The sequence below is a fragment of the Tyto alba genome, unplaced genomic scaffold (genome assembly GCF_018691265.1).
Source record: "Tyto alba isolate M040663 unplaced genomic scaffold, T.alba_DEE_v4.0 Super-Scaffold_14, whole genome shotgun sequence".
NCBI lineage: Eukaryota > Metazoa > Chordata > Aves > Strigiformes > Tytonidae > Tyto > Tyto alba.
The window spans coordinates 42,906,467-42,922,506 of NW_024881276.1; the positions used below are offsets into that span (position 1 = coordinate 42,906,467).

At 41.5% G+C, this 16,040-nt stretch overlaps 1 protein-coding gene across 2 annotated transcripts in view; it reads right to left on the minus strand.

The window, feature by feature from the left end:
• Positions 1 to 1,363: 1,363 nt before the first annotated feature.
• Positions 1,364 to 16,040, minus strand: part of VGLL3 (vestigial like family member 3) — a 28,225-nt gene continuing 13,548 nt past the window's right edge. For both annotated transcript variants that reach the window (XM_042789033.1, XM_042789032.1), the window contains exons 3-4: positions 13,870 to 14,370; positions 1,364 to 7,222 (exon numbers count right to left, since the gene is read on the minus strand). In XM_042789033.1, coding sequence (XP_042644967.1) covers positions 7,179 to 7,222; positions 13,870 to 14,370 — 545 coding nt within the window. In that variant the 3' untranslated portion in view covers positions 1,364 to 7,178. The remainder of the gene's footprint in view (positions 7,223 to 13,869; positions 14,371 to 16,040) is intronic.

Consider the following 16,040-nt stretch of genomic DNA (forward strand, 5'->3'; position numbering starts at 1 on the left):
GTACACAGCTCACTTCAAAGAAAGAAATTTCCTGCAATGTTTATCCTAAGTCTTCCTTGACACTTAGTTTATACCAAATTTCTAAGTCCTCGCATTATTCTGGTATTTTTTGATGGCTCTCCTTTTACATCTTTCATGTATCAGCCAAGTGATTGTTAGGCATTTGCTTATTTTTCAGTGGTTCACATCGCATCTTCATCCCCACTGTCCATGCGGACTGCATCACTCCCAGTAGCTCCCAACCCCATTCTCTCCTACAGTAAGCTCTTGAATCCAGTCTCCTCCTTTCCTGGCCTTCCTCTCCTTGAGTTTCTGACTGGCAGCTCTCTCCATCCCTTCCTCACAGCCTAAGAAAGAGCACAATGATTTTGTGCAGAGAAAAATCACCCTGCTTGTTGTCTGGTTCTGGAAACAGGACCTGGAGCAGGACGTATGGGGAAAATCCTGCTCATCTCCTAATGCTCTGAAACAGAGTACATCCCATATGGTCAGGATCTTCACAGGATTTTGCAACTAAACTCTTAACAGCTCCCTGCTGATTGCGTGCAAGTGGCAATTTTTCAAAAGCTCAGTGCTTGGCCAAAGTTTGGAAGTTTTTTCCCCCCTCTGTTGGAACAGTAAATGATGTATCTGTGACCAAAACACGAAGCCTTCAGCCCTTGAGCCAGAACATAGACATGCAAACATTTCTTAATTAAACATTTGTAAAATAATTTTAGCAGGGGCAAAGTTACATCATTAGTGGGATTCACTGAACTTTGCCAAAAAAAAGACATTTTAAGATAAATAACTTGAATGGAAAGTACTTGATGACTGTCAAAACTGCTAAAAAATGTTAAAATTAAAAAGGGTCTTACATTAAGAAGTGTCAGGTAGTGATTCTGCTAGGTCTGATTGTAAAATAGCCTCTAGTGTCAATGTAACTTCAAAATATTAAAAAACAACAAAACAAAAACCAAAACAAAATAAAAACAACAAAACAAAATCCTCCAAACAAACAAACAAAAAAAAAACCAAAACCAACCAACCCAGACATTGTAGCAGAAGAAATTGACAGTATCTGAAATGGAAAGCTAGTGTCTTCATGAGAGCCCTGTTTAAAATCCCTCTGATGCTAGGCTTTCACTGTCCAATTATAGTAGAGTAACAGTTTAGAACACTTGTTTTACAATGTTTTCAACCAAAGACAAACCCTTGGCTCTAAAAATTAATCTCATGAAAAAAAATAGAAACTCAGGATGCTGTAAATTACAGAGAGATTTATGAGTTCTTCAGCTGCATAATAATAAAAAGAAAGCATTAGCTAATTGTTGAGAAATACAGACCAAACCAAAAATGCTACATAAAAAATATAACAATAAAATTCACATTAAATTATTTATTCAGTAAATAAAACAGTGACACTTTTCTTTATACAAAGCCCCCCCCCATCAGTTTTGATGAGGAGCAAAAAAGTTCAATAGAGTTTTGAGGGAAGCAGGGTTAGAAAACAGGTGGGGGGAGGAGAGGGACCCTGATTTGACTGATGGTTTTAAAACAACAGCTACAAACAGCTAGCAGGGAAAGTGCAGCATAGTTCTGCAGATACTTTACTAGATTATTGTAAACCTCAACTGCTATAAATATCGGTTGTCTATAGGTACTAGTTACCTGAGCCCAAGCTCACCAGAATCAATGCTGATTCCAACTGATGTCCACCAATGTTGGACCAGACCCCAGGCCACCACGCTGTGCCAGCCGATACCAGACTGCAATTTAGGCATTCAAGGCTGGTCCCAATGATCTCAAAGCCATCAAAGATTTCCAAAGACACCGACAGGAGGAAGCAGTATTTGGGCTCCTGTATGCAAACGGCCATCATCAGTGATGCACAGCTGATCCATCTTGAAAGCTTGAGCCTTTGAGCAGGTGCATGAGATAGCTGTGATGTTTTAATTACCCCTATCCCTAAACTATCTTTATTGGGAGCTGAAAACATCCTGCATTTCACAGGGAATTCCAGCCCAGCTTTCACAGGTCCCACCACGGTGTCATGGAGACCACAGAGCAAGAGAAGGCAGAAGGTCATGGGCACTGTGCAAACCAAGGGCAGCTAAAACACAAGTTTCCAGGGATATCTCTAATTCCCCTTGGCAACCAGTTCAACCCATAAGACAGGGCAAGTATAAACCTGCCAACACAGCCTAATTCTAATATTTTAAGTAGTGGCTGCCCAACCATCTACATACAATTCTGTAGAGGATCATCTCTGCTCACAGCTCTACCAGCTCAACCTTTGCAAGAATATTGCTCCCGCCTCAGTCCTTGTCACCGGGACTAGATTTTGACCTTCCTCAGGCAAGAGTCCCTTAGCCTTTAAAGGGACATCTTCCTGCATCACAACTGTCAGATTGTGCCCATGGGGCTAACATGTAAAAGCAGTATTTATTTTTAAATACCTTCCTACTTTACATGAAATTTCAGTTTCAAACATGCATCAGCTTCTTTTAAAAATACACACACAAACAATATTTATCATCCAAACACCCTTTAAAAGCTCAAAGGCTGACATATTAAAGCCAAGAAGCCAATTTAAAAAATATATCTATTTCTAAATTGTTTATAAGAAATATATGTTGCTGGTCCATTGATATGGAGAAAAAGCTTGTACCTGAAATTAATTAAAAGAATCATATTCAAAAAGATATGCTTGTCTGCTGAAAGGCAATATATTGCACCCCTCTACTTCTCTGCTGACTCCATGGTCATCTTTACAGATACAACAAATCAGGGGTTTTGAAAGGTTTTTTTTTTGGTTAGGTTTTTGTTGTTGTTTGGTTTTGCTCTTTGACAAGTATGGAGAAATTCCATCTACTCCTGAGGTTACAGAGAATGCAGTAAAATGCCTAAATTTTCTCAGTCTCAGATGAGATTTAGTGATGTCGTTCACTTCATTTCCAAAGGACGTGCATTTGAAGTATGAGGGTGGAATGGAGGGGACCAGGTATAGCTATGTGTGTGTGTGTACATATATATGTATATAATTATATACATACTCAGAAAGAATTGTGGGAGGAGAGCAAGACATACACAATTGCCTGGAAGCAGAAAGGCTGGGTACAGGCAAGTTGATCCTAAGTGCAGGTGTGGGGAAACATGACACTGCCCTCCCGCAACCTCTGCTCTCTGAAAGCTGTGATGAGAGATTTATCCTCGAAAGCATGGTTTGAGGCAGAAGTAGAGAACTGAGAGAAAACTGCCATTCGCTGAAGATCTTCACACTATGAAAGAGGCATCAGATAAAGTGATAACTGATGAGGAGAGGAATCAGAACAAAGTGCATTTTACTATTGCTGAGTGTAGCTTATTCAGCATTCCAGAAATCAAATCTGCCAGGGGATCAGTAGCTGCACTATTCCACCATCTTCTTGGGATGGAAATGCCCAGCTGAAAAAAACTGGTATCTGCTTTTCAAAAACTGGTAGACAGATTGAACCCTCCCAGTCTTTAAATGAAGACACAAAAATTGACAGCAGATTTCTCAACATTAATAGGAATAAAATAAAATCCTGGACAACTTTAAGGAGTTTAGTGTGTAGATTTTCTTGAAATAAAACAAAAATTTCCCTATGTTATCCCAGAAATAGTGACTGAGTACATCATGTTTTATAAGTCCTTGCAAAATGAATCATCCACTTCCTTGGGACAGCATCAGAACTCACCACACACAAAAAGAATGAAACAACTCCTTTAGTAATGTGTTAAGACACATAACTTGTCTGTGACCTGATTTTAAGGGCCCTTTTCTCCTATCTGTGGAAACATGAGCAGTCTTAACATTTCTGTTTCTTTCTCACTGCCATCAATTCTCCATAACTGCAACATTGTGAGCAAGCGCTCCCCTCCTCTTTCAAGAACAAAACCATCACAGCATCTGCTTCTCATAAGCACATTTGTGCGTGTGTATAAGTGTGCGTGAGAGAGAGGGAGAGGGAGAAGTAAATCTGCAGAATTTAACTTAAAAGTTTGTCACAGGGAAGGATTTTTTCTTTCCCATCCTTTAAATTGTAGAACATAGAAGTAGGGCTACTGCTAGGCACTTGTGCTTTTACTTTCAACTTGCTTGTTAGTACAGGGGATGGTTCATGACTGAGGGGGAAAAAAAAAAAAAATAAAGGGAATTTATTTGACTTTCAAAGTCGATTAACGGGTACATGAATGGTTATAGACAATAGCAGGTTTTTACTGGCACTTGTCTCCCAGACCCCGCAGAGCAACAGAAGTTCCTTCAGCACACTCACCAGTTCAGCAGTGGAAAATGGGCACATAACAGTAGTCCTTGAGGTGGAAGAGGCAATAGCTTCACCACATATTCATCCCCACTACCCATCAACTCAATAAAACAATCCAGAAAGGGATTCCAGTGCAAAATGTGGGCCTGTTATTTCCTGTCCCTTTCTGCTTTGACATCTAGGAAACAGGAGGAGGTCCCTCATCATCTGAACTTGCAAAGAGGAAGGCAATGAACTGACTGCTCTTGCTAGACTTTATTTCAGGAAGTCAAACACAGTACACCTCAAAAAGAAATTCTGTCTTTTTCTTTTTGATCCCCCTGCTATCTAAACTCTCCAGCCCTGAAGTTCAAAGAGGAGACGTAGCCTCTTTGCCTTCCAGCTTTGCCAAGTACAGAAAAACAAACAAAACAAAAACAAAAACAAAAAAAAACCTTGGATTTTTGTCCCTCACAGTATTTCTAACACTGTTAAATTCCTAAGTCAGAACTTTTATTCTTGAGTTATTTCCTGAACTATACTATCCTGATAGGAAAGTGAACCGTGGCAGCTATTACTATGTTCCCTCCCATACAGTTTTCCCATTGCATTATGAATTCATTGACAAATTGAGGAGCTAGCTCCACCAGAGCAGCAATAATATATAGAACTGTCATGAGAGTGAAATTTATTAAGAAAAAGAAATGCTGATGGACTATAATGATGAGGAAAAAACCCCAGCACATTTAATTCAGCATCCCAACACAGGAACTACAACCCTACCATTTTAAAGTAATATTTAGGCACAGTCCATTCAGCACTTTTACACTGTCTCAAACTTCAAATCAGCAAGGTACACACTTAAGGGTCTTGCCAAATTGTGAGATAATCCTAATGCCTCCAGTGCCAGCATGTCAAGATGTCAAGACCTCTCATGTGGCAAGGGAGAACACTCAACACCTCATAGGATCAAATTCAAAAAGCCTGGAGAGAAGCACCAGTGCAGGGAGGGAGGCCTGAACTTTGGAGTGGCATGCACATCCCAGCACCCGCCCTCCCCTTTCACACACAGATCCATGTGGTCTCCACCTGACAAACCTACACTTACAATGCTCGTTGCCTTAAAATTAAACTGTTTCTTATCTCAGCCATGTGTTTATGTCTTGGTTTCCATTTAGCTGGTTTGTCTTTCAGACAGGGATGTCTGAAAACAGTGGTAACAGAAATAAAATAGGTTATAAGAGCCTTAGGAATATTACAGAGGGACCCTGGGTGCAGAGAGCAGAAAGGCAAAGTCTGCAAGCAATAGCTAGGATTTGGAAACCCAGGCCCCATCTAAGGACATGCTGACACTGGCTGGAGTCACCAAGGGCTGGGCATGGAGGATGACCCAGCTCCAGCCCATCACAGGACTGGGGCTGTCAAGGGTCATCTTGCAGCCCTTATTCAGAATTGGATTATGATCACCTTGGCTTCAACTAGAGTCGTTATTATGCAAGTCAGATCCAAGACCCAGGCCAGAAATGGGGTTTCCCAAACACTTTGCAGAGCACTGTGGTTAGACATGGCCATGTCGTTTCCAAGTTCAGATTCTTACCCAGACAGCAGCCAAGCCTGAATTTGTGCACACTGAGCACGTGCAACTTCTTACGAAATTCAAGAGCTGCAGCTGGGGTCTTGTAAGGCCCACAGCAAATCTTAGGTTAGACAAGCAGATTTTTAAGTCAACAGGAGTTGGAAATTTCAGCACTTTCCTTGAGGTGCTCAGCAGACAGATCAGGCCAGTTGAAAACATTTTGTTACTACAAGTCACACGTTTTTAAAAAACTGACATTTCTTTCCTGAATCTTGATGCTACAAGTAACCACCCTTGAAATGGCTTAGCTGAAAGTCCTGCCTCATGAGTTAAAATAAGAGTATACTGATATTTCTTAGCATTATGAGGGCCTGAAACATAACCCATAGGCGACTGTGTTCAACAGCTTCAGAGGATCATAGATGAGGCCCAAACTCATGTCTGATTTAAATTTGTAAGAGTATTTGGTCCATTTTGAAAGAATGGATGGGTTGGAAATGCAGTTCCTGTAACCCTAAGCTTTGCTCCATGTTAAAGGTGTTTGCAAGTTTCTGACAACCAGCACAGCACAAAGCCACCTTTAGAAGCAAGAAAATAAAAACACCCTTACTACAATCTAACACCAGGAAAAATATTTGGCTGAAACTTTAGGTGCGAATTATACTTGCTTAAGCTAGAACAAAAGGACAAAAACATCAAAATCTAGTAATGTGGAAACAAGCAAGGTTTAGCTCTTTAAAAAGAAAAGAAAGATAGACATTTGAGGTAACAAACAAAAAAACCAAAATGCACAAACACATCACAGACATCTAAAAATAGCATTTTATACTTTTTTTTTTGCCAGTGCTTCTCTGAGAGCAAGTTCTTTAAACAGAACTTAACAATTTTACAATTTTTTTTAAAAAAATATGTCATCCTAAAATAGCCCATCAATCCTTTCCCAAACTTTCTGTATTTCTACAAAAATAGATGCACAAAGAGCTACAAAATACTGTATTCCTGAAGGAGGCGCACTGTAGTCAAAGGAGAGTCTTTTTCCTGACAATTGAGACTGTTCATAAAAATATCAAGCTGAACAAAACAAAACACTGTTAAAGGAGCAGAAAGGAGTTAGGTTGCCCAGCTGCAGCAGGCTCAGATGAGGAAAGAAAGAAAAGTTAGGTTTTCAGGTTTTTTTCAACACTGTGGGACCCATAAATGGCCTTACAAACAAAAGGCTCAATAGCAAAACCAGAATGGTTGGCTCTTCATCTTCATGTGTGTCCTTTGCCCCATGCAGGAGTCAACGACTGTTACATCGCCCTCCCAGGTGCGCTGACTCCAGCTCTAGCTGGTCTTAATTTAGCTGAACTTCAGAACCAAGAAGTTTCCTTGCTCTTGTCCTGATGCTGTAGACCTACATTTCGAAAAAGAAAAAAGAGAAAATTGGTATTTTATAATTTTATACAGCTTTTTCCTCCCCAAGAATTTAAGTAAGGATAAAGAGGTTTTGATTAAAATAAATAAATAAATAAATAAAATTTTAAAAAAGAAAAAAAAAAAAAAAACCAAACCACAATTTACCGGCCTAGTGAACTTGGTAGTAATACAGCTATTGCTCCCAATTTTTTAGTTTCTGAGAGATAAGTTTAAACCACATTTAAGTTTTAGACTGGCTCAAGCAGTTCAGGAATGCTGATAAAATCCTGTGTGCGCTTCCTTGTTTTGACCTCATTTGCAGCATGGCATGATAAAAACCTCCAGCACAGTCTGCATAGATAATCCAGTACACAACAGAGTATTTTTTCCAAATAGGTGCCAAAGACCCCACCTCTTTTAGAAAAGGCCTGTGACACTTTAGGATCTCACCGTTTCTGTGGCATTTCACCTTACAGAGGAGAGAAGGAAAATGTTCCCGCAGCATGTAAAAACCCCAAATAATTTCATCTACAGAGTGTCAGATTTTTAGCCAAGAATGGCTAGTGCTTCCACATGGGAAAAATTAATGATTTTCAGCTTGCATTTCTTAGGAGTTCCTCTAAAATTTTCCTTTATAAAAAGTGAGGATTATCTAATAAATGTGGTGCTATTTTGTGGCTTTATCATTATAGGCTTGGAACCTGCGTTATAATCTGGGATTTCTCTGCTCCAGAGGGATTCAATCTTTGCTAGATTTACACCCAACAGGGCGTATACCTAAAATTCAGACAGTAGAGGGGGATGTGCAGATGAAACTTCCCAAAGAAGATACATTCTTGCTCACTTACAGGGAAAGTCAAAAGAAGAGATATTCAGACACAGATTTTCAAAGGTAGTAAGGCACTTAGGACTCATTGATTTAAAACCTGCCACTTGATGTTTTGAGCCAAGTAAATCACAATTTATGGAATGAAGCTGCCCTTCCCACTATAAATCATTATTGCTCTATAAACAGCAATGCTCCACTCTGTGTCATACTATATATTGCCCTGCTACATAACATACCAAGACCAATGCATCAGCCACTTGATCTATGAAGAATGTAGGGCCAATATCACCACTAATGTAAATAGAAGCAATTCCAGACTTCAGTGATGTTGCAACCATTGCAACTCCATGTTTGTTTGATCTTTAACCTGTGCAAATTGACAGATGCATGTGCTAAGCAAGGATCTCTTATCTCCATATCTGTTCACCTAGTGAAACACAAAGGAAGACCCATGTGTTTCTAGAAAGCCTAATATGCATGATGGGTTCAGATCTGACCACGAACTCCTTGTTTTAAGAGTACGAACATTTGAATATTTAAAGATGATCAACATAATTTCAGAGTTGAGCTACAAAGAAATTAACAGTCACATAAAAGATGAGAGAATATGGCTCTATCCATGTGAGGATTCCTAAGCAGTGTCCAAACACTCATGTGTCCAGCAGTGAGCAGGCAGGGAAAGCAGAGTACACAGGTATAGCACGACAAATCCTGTTCAGTGGCTTTCTGCTCCATTTCACATGCAGTTGCACCTATTTCTTTAGATTGGAAAAACTGGGATATCCCTCAACTAAAGCAGGCCTAAAAACATGTTCAGAGGCTCTTTATTCAATCAAGGTGTCTCCTTGTTGCTTGAGAGTTACTTATTTTCATGGCAGCACCATTCACAGGCAGAGGCATCATAAACTGCTGTTAGTTTCCTTCAAAGATCCCTCAAAGGTAGGGATGACAATTTTGTGTTATATTTCCCTGCTATTCGCAAGTTTTTTTTTAAAACAAAGATGACCAAGAGAAAAAAAAAAAAAAAAGGGAGTCAGACAGCAGAAACTTTTCAGAGTGTAAGGAAGTGATTTAAGTTTACCACTGGAGCACTAAAGGCCACCAGAGACAATGGAAGCCTATGAGAAGAGAAACAGATTACATGGCTCCTAGCAGCTTAAAAAAAAAAAAAAAAAAAGACACACGCACCTGTTTAAGAGGATGTCCAATTGATAGTAGTAACTAGTAGAAGGGGAATAACCAGCTGAGCAGACACCTTCCTAGCTAAGGTGTCTTTGCAACAAACAGAAATAACTGTAACACAGAGGTTTAAGGTATAGCTATTAAGTCTAAACAGCCAGAGAAAACAATCCAAAAAAACAAAGTTGCCTTAGTTACAGAACTGACTGTGGAACACTTTCCATGCCTTTTCCTCATTATATTCCCATCTCCTTCATGGCAAGGCTATCTACAGTCCTAGTAAGTCATCCAAGTGCAACCCCGTTACTAACCGAGAGCTTTCACTTGCAGCCTGCTGCAAGAACATTTTCCTCTTACCAAGGACATCCTCACTTGCGTGCATGAGTCAGTATTGCCACACCAGCACAACTCCCTGTCTCTGGGATACCAACAATATAGCTAATTGCCACACAAGCAGAATGCAGGTTCTGTGGGAACATCTAAACAAACTTAATGAGTTGTGACAAACTCGTGGGGTGTGTGTGAATGGAGACATCTCCACAGAAGGCAGCAGACTGACCACTCAAATTCCATACTCAGTATGACACACTGACATACAGGCATTTCCAAAAGTGGACTTTCCATAGTTAGCCAGGACTAGAGAATGTTGATTAATTCACCTCAATTTTAAGATAGACTTACAGCCCTCAGATATCCCAAAACCCTGCTCTGCTTCTAGTGTGCTGGGGCTACAGGAAGCCTCCTCCAACACATCTGTCCAACAGCAGGACAGCGTATCCTCCTAGGCTCAGCAGCAGCAGGGCAAGTGGCCCTGCTCTCCTCCCCACAGCGTGACCGCAGACCTGGCAGCTGCCGGCGCAGCCGGGTCCAACCAACCACCTGAAGTGCCCGGTGTGCAGGGCAGCCTCCCACCCACTCCCGAGGAAAACACCCATGGCTGTAGCCATCAGCTCCACTGCAACACTGCAATTTCCCTCCCCAAACCCCTGGTCTTAAGTTCTCAACTCGGCTTGTGCACCCTTAATATAAACATGAGGATCTAGCCCTGACACCGTGGGATTACAGCTAGAGCCATGCTCTCTTGTACGTATGCTGTGAACTGCAGCCAGCGCCGCCAGAGGCTGACCTTGCTTTGCTTGACATCAGCACGGCAGGGAGGTGTGACCTAAAGCACAAACATGCTGTGCTTATATCAATGCTTGATATAAAACATACTTTCATATGGAGCATTATAGGTTGGGCACTTCAGCTTTGTAAAGACACTGCATACCAGCAGCCAGAAACATAAGAGGTTTTAATAGATTTTGATGTAGACTAGCATTTTCTTTAATCTCACTTGTACCAATAAAGAATCTTCTAAAAGGGTTAATTTGGAGCACACAATGTGAGGATTAAGACACATTTAATGGGAATCAGGTAGCTAAATCCCTCTTCATCCTCTAAAACAGGACCATGTAAATTCAAACAGATGTGCAAGACAGATCAATACTTTGTTAGCTCTATGAATGGTGATACACCGGTCCCACACAATCTGTTCTGAAACATAAATTCCCAAACCATACCATGCATGCAAAGGGAAGTCCCTCTTAACCTTTGAAGTGATTCACCATCATCCATTCATGAGATCGAGTATTTGCCTTAGTATGGCAGAGACGCAACAATGTAGCTGGAAGAGGGTAAAATTAGGGTAAAATTACAGCCAGCCTGCCCTGATTCCAACACTACCATTCCATATAATTCAGCGTGAGGAATTTTGCAAATGTTTCTATAATCGCATGTGACAGTAGCGCAAGAAATGTGACCCATAGTAAGGCGTGGGGGAGGGGAGGGTGAGGAAATAATTTTCATATCTGAAGGGCTCTGAAAAGCAATGTCTAGGTATGAGCTTTTTAAAATAAATCATCTGAAGCTCATGGAATCTGATCTATTGACAGCTCTACAGGTTGATGTCTTTTATTCTCCAGGGAAATATGAGCAAAGACTTCCAGAGTTTAAGTTTTCTTACCACTAGAGCCCTACCCTACTCTGGAGAAACCACTTCTATGCCACAGAAAGCCAGTGCACTCTTGCAGGCCCTTCACTTTTTAGCCCCCTCTGTTGAGATTGTTGTCTCCTATTGGAGTTAAATGTAATGAAATTCTGTGTGATGTGGAGACTGATCCAGTATAATCCTCCCCTGGAGTGGACACAGAGCAAGAAAACCTTCACCTGTGCTGGTGAGTGTTGGATGCGACTCTGTGGTGCTTCAGCAGCCCCTTCCCCGCCCCAGCAGCACACCGTGTCATTCCCTGGGATGACACCATTTGACATGCACGCAAAACAATGGAGCAATCAAGCTCCCTCTTTTCACTGCGATCACGCCTGGAATGCCTGTCACCAAAGCATTTGTCTCAAATGTAGAAGCTGCAGGCAAGGCTGAAAAGGGGGCTCAGAGCCTTCCTACCCTTCCCAGCAAGCCTCTGCTTGGAGCGCATGGGAGAGATGAGTGTGTAGGGTAAAAGAGCAAATAATTGTAATGTCACAGGATACCACTACCTGCTGTGTTTTGTTGCTTGCTCCCTTGTTTCCAAAGCTTTACATGCCAAACTGGGGCTGCTGATAAGGTTTTGCTGTCATGTTTCGGTGCACGGTCATTCTGAATAGTCCTGAGCATGTGAGACATTGGTCTTCTCAGATCCTCTGTTACTGCAAACCAGTCACACATTTCCGCTCTTTCTTTTCCCCCTTTCTTTTCCCACACAGGAACTAATGGACTAAAACCCACACATCAGGCATGGGCCAGAAATTAACAGTTCAGGCCTTTTCCATTGCCTCCCACACTGAGTAGACAACTACAATATATGCAAGCCACTGTTAAGCACTGCCAAATCAGTCTCCTGACAAAATTAGCATCCAACTGTACCCCTCCACAGGGATTTTCATAAGGAGCAGGCAGCACCAAGCAAAGGCTATATTAGTCCTGTAAGGCAGTGCTAGGAACCATCATGTCCTTTTTGAGGTACTGTGCTCTTACAGAAAAGAGAAAAAGCAGCTGGTTTATTAGATGTACTATTGCCAACAAAGTAGCAGTAAGCAAGCCAACTTGCCCAGCACTGAAACAACTCACAGCCTAGGCTGGATTTATACCTAAGCCAGATAGTGGTTCCTCCTGACTAACAATTCCTTATGCAGTTCTCAGCTCCATCCACAAAAGGTAAGTCAAATACCAGAGCTCTGGAGCTGGACTGCTGGAGCTACTGTCAGACCAGGGGGCTCGTCCCCTCTAACGGTGGCAGTGACAATTTGCTCACACTTTAGGGAAGGCAGTTCACTCCCATTGTGGAATTTGTCAGAAAGGCAAAACTTGAGATCCCAGTCTTGTCAGATTATCATTTTATACCCAAAAGTATACCCAATATACATTTTATACATAAAATGTAATTCCTCTTGAATGATTGGCATGGCTGGAAATGTTATTAATAGATATAAAATTGTCCAGTCTTAAGAATCCTATTAGGCTTTTTCTTAATTTCTTGAGGCAGCAAGTGGCACGGTATTTAGAAGAGATTATTGGTTCTCAGTTGCTATTAAGGAAAGAGAGAGAGAGATTTGTATTAGGTTAGCTCAGCTATAACTGGGTTTTGTGTTCATAGTATTTCATATTTAAAAAACAACATTTTTTTTTCTCCACCAATTATTTGTTCCCCTGCACACTAATCAAAGCAAGGAAGTGCTTCTCACACACTGAATCAGTTTGCTAGATCTACCAAGAAGAGACACAAACTGATATTTTAAGGACAAGAGAAGAGAGATGCAAACCTAGTACTTCCTTAATAAATAACAAAACATACTTAAGTACTAATCTGCAAGATTGCTGCTGGTGAAAGAAATACCAGGCAGAAAAAAAGAGACCTCAATAGTTCATATGAACACCAGGGTGGATGCGCTGGAAACTGTCAGTGACCCCTCACCTGACCCCACAAGCAACTCCGAACAGTGAGGGCTGCTGGACCGCTCCCAGGGCTGAGGTGACTCTGCAAGTCAGAGCTCGCTGAAGCAGATGTAGTTCATGGAGGCTGTCCTACGGCTCAGACACTGCAGTAAAATGAATCTAATTCACAGACATCTGCCTAGACACTGAAGAAAGAAGCTTAGTTTGATGGTGAGCACAGCTCAACCAGCACCTCTACTCTCTATGTGACACCTGGATAGTACACAGGAAGGAAATGCGGATCTGTTCCAATTTAGATGAGTAAGATGCGATCCTCATGTACTGACAAGTTATTAGTTCAGTTCTCATTGGAGCTATATTTTGGTGAACACACAGATGAACTAGCTGAACAAGCTGGAAGCTTCCACATGGAGGCTTAATTAATCATTTCCCACAAGTTTTAAACCAAAAAACCCCCATGCATCATGTCACAACTCATTTGGCTTGAATGGGACCAAGGCAGACAAAGGTATCTCAGCAAAAGGCAGTGAGAGCTGGATGTTTCACAGCTCATCTGCTCTGATAGCAATTTCAGGAGGGATTCCCACCTGGAAGTATATTTGGAGAAGTCTCTGTGAACAAGCCCTGCTTCAGCTGCAGGGAGTCCAGTTCTTTGCTCAAACTGTCCCTGTTAAAACAAGCCACAGACACAGTCAAACCGTCTTACCTGCGTCAAACCCAAAACTTGGCACAATGTCCACCGTTCCATGAAAGGCTCCAGCCCATGCTGAGGTAGCGCTGGTGACAGCAGCAGGATCTGTCTTTGTCACGTCACACTGGGGAGCAGGAATCCTGGCTGTGCGGACTGATGGCATCAGCAGGGACCCGTACCGAGGGTCGCGGTGCGAGCTGGGATGGTGATGGTGCATGTGTGGATGAGGGTGATGGCGATGCATGTACACGTCATGCATGTGTGCATATGAAGGGCTCACCTGAGATGCTAAAGGATAATGCCAGGATTCGGATGCAGCAGAGGGGGGAGGGGGGGCAGTCTGATGAAGGCCGTGTCCTGGCCAGCTGCTGGGATCTGGTGTTGGGAAGGTGCCTGGTGCAGTGACAGGGAAATCGGGGTGTACTCCACTTAAGCACGGTGGAGGGGGAGGCTGATAAGAGCTGGTCCAAAATGAAGTTGGGAAACTGCTCCTTTGGCTTGAAATTGTTGAGCTTTCTGGTGGAGAGGAAAGAAATGAAGTATGACTGAAGCTGAACAACAAAAGTAATGGCAAAACCCCCACAATTATTTTGTACTCTCTGAAATTTGTAACACTGAACTCAAGCTTCCTCAGCAATTACAGAATCACAGGACAGTTGAGGTAGGAGGAGACCTCTTGAGATCGTCTAGTCCAACCCCCCCTGCTCAAGTGGGGTCAGCTGGAGCAGGTTGTTCAGGTCCATGTCGAGTCAGATTTTGACTGAGATCCAAACTCCACAACCTCTCTGGGCAACCTGTTTCAGTGTTTAGCCACCCTCAACAATTGGAAAAAAAAAAAAAAAAAAAAAGAGTCTCCTTGTGGTCAGATGGAATTTCCTGTTTTCCAGTTCATGTCCATTGTCTCTTGTCCTGTCAGCAAGCATTGCTGAGGAGAGCCTGGCTCCCCACCTTCATTCCCTCCCATCAGGTGTTTATACATGTTGATAAGATCCTCCCCAAGAAGACTTTTCTTCTTCAGGATGAGGAGTAACAGCTCTCTCAGGATCCTGGTACAGGAATCATGAGAAGCTAACTCCTGACCAGACCAGAACACATTTGGAAAGGCAGGTGTTGTGTGGCTGTAAATGCTTTCGAGGACAGAGAACCAGGTCACACTGCAGAATAGGAAACATTTGGCTCAATGAAGAATACCAGATCTTCTCAAACTAATTGCATGCTTTGATGGGATAAAGATTGTATCTAACACATTTTATCTTAGCCCCTTAGAGAATATATCATGTTGCCCTGCACCCGATAGGATCAGACAAGCAGAAACATCTATGTAACTGAAATAAGTTTTTGTCAGAAATAAAATACTCACTGCTTCTTACAGCTAGGGCTCAACTTATATTTAAATGGATTCCAATACCTCTACATTATGAAATCACATTCTAAAAATTCCTCTTTTGAAGGAGCGGTTAGTGGTTTTGATGTGTAGGAAAGTATTGGCATCTCCATTCTCACTATCCTCTTGCCAACTCATGTTTGAAAGTACTGCTTCATGCAATATGTCTCAGCTCAAATAGGGGTTTTTTTTTGGTCAACGATGGAAACATAAAAATACGAGACTTCACCTCTGATGAAAGAACAGTCATAAAAATAGCCTATGGAGAAATAAAGCCAGGGAAGTTTAATATTTGATGAGGCGAGGAATCCTCTGTTCCTCATATAACATTTACAAAAATATTTATTTTTTTTTTTTTAAATGACCTCTTGTTTTGCTTTGTTTAATAAGCAATTGGAATGAGGCTTGGGTGAAGACACCATTGAGAATTAACAGATTCTTCAAATGCTCCTGCCTCTGAACTTTGCTTACACAAAAATATTTGGAAACAAAAACTGTAGAAGTGTTTTCTGACTGCATCACTAGGACACTCATGTATCTGTTTTAAAACCCATTAAAATCACAGAAATTTTTCCACACATCAATTGGCTTTGATTTAGGCAGTTTATTGAGCCTGATTAACTTCCAATATTGGAAATAAACTTTGCAAACGCACTATGGACAAATGTAGAGAACTCTTTGTGCCAAACTGCTTCAGAAGCTGCAAGCTTATCTAGCAAACTGTACTCTAACATAGCTTTCTTCAAAAGGTTGATTTTTTTTTTTTAGTGACATATTTCTACAGTAATTCATGAGAGAAGAC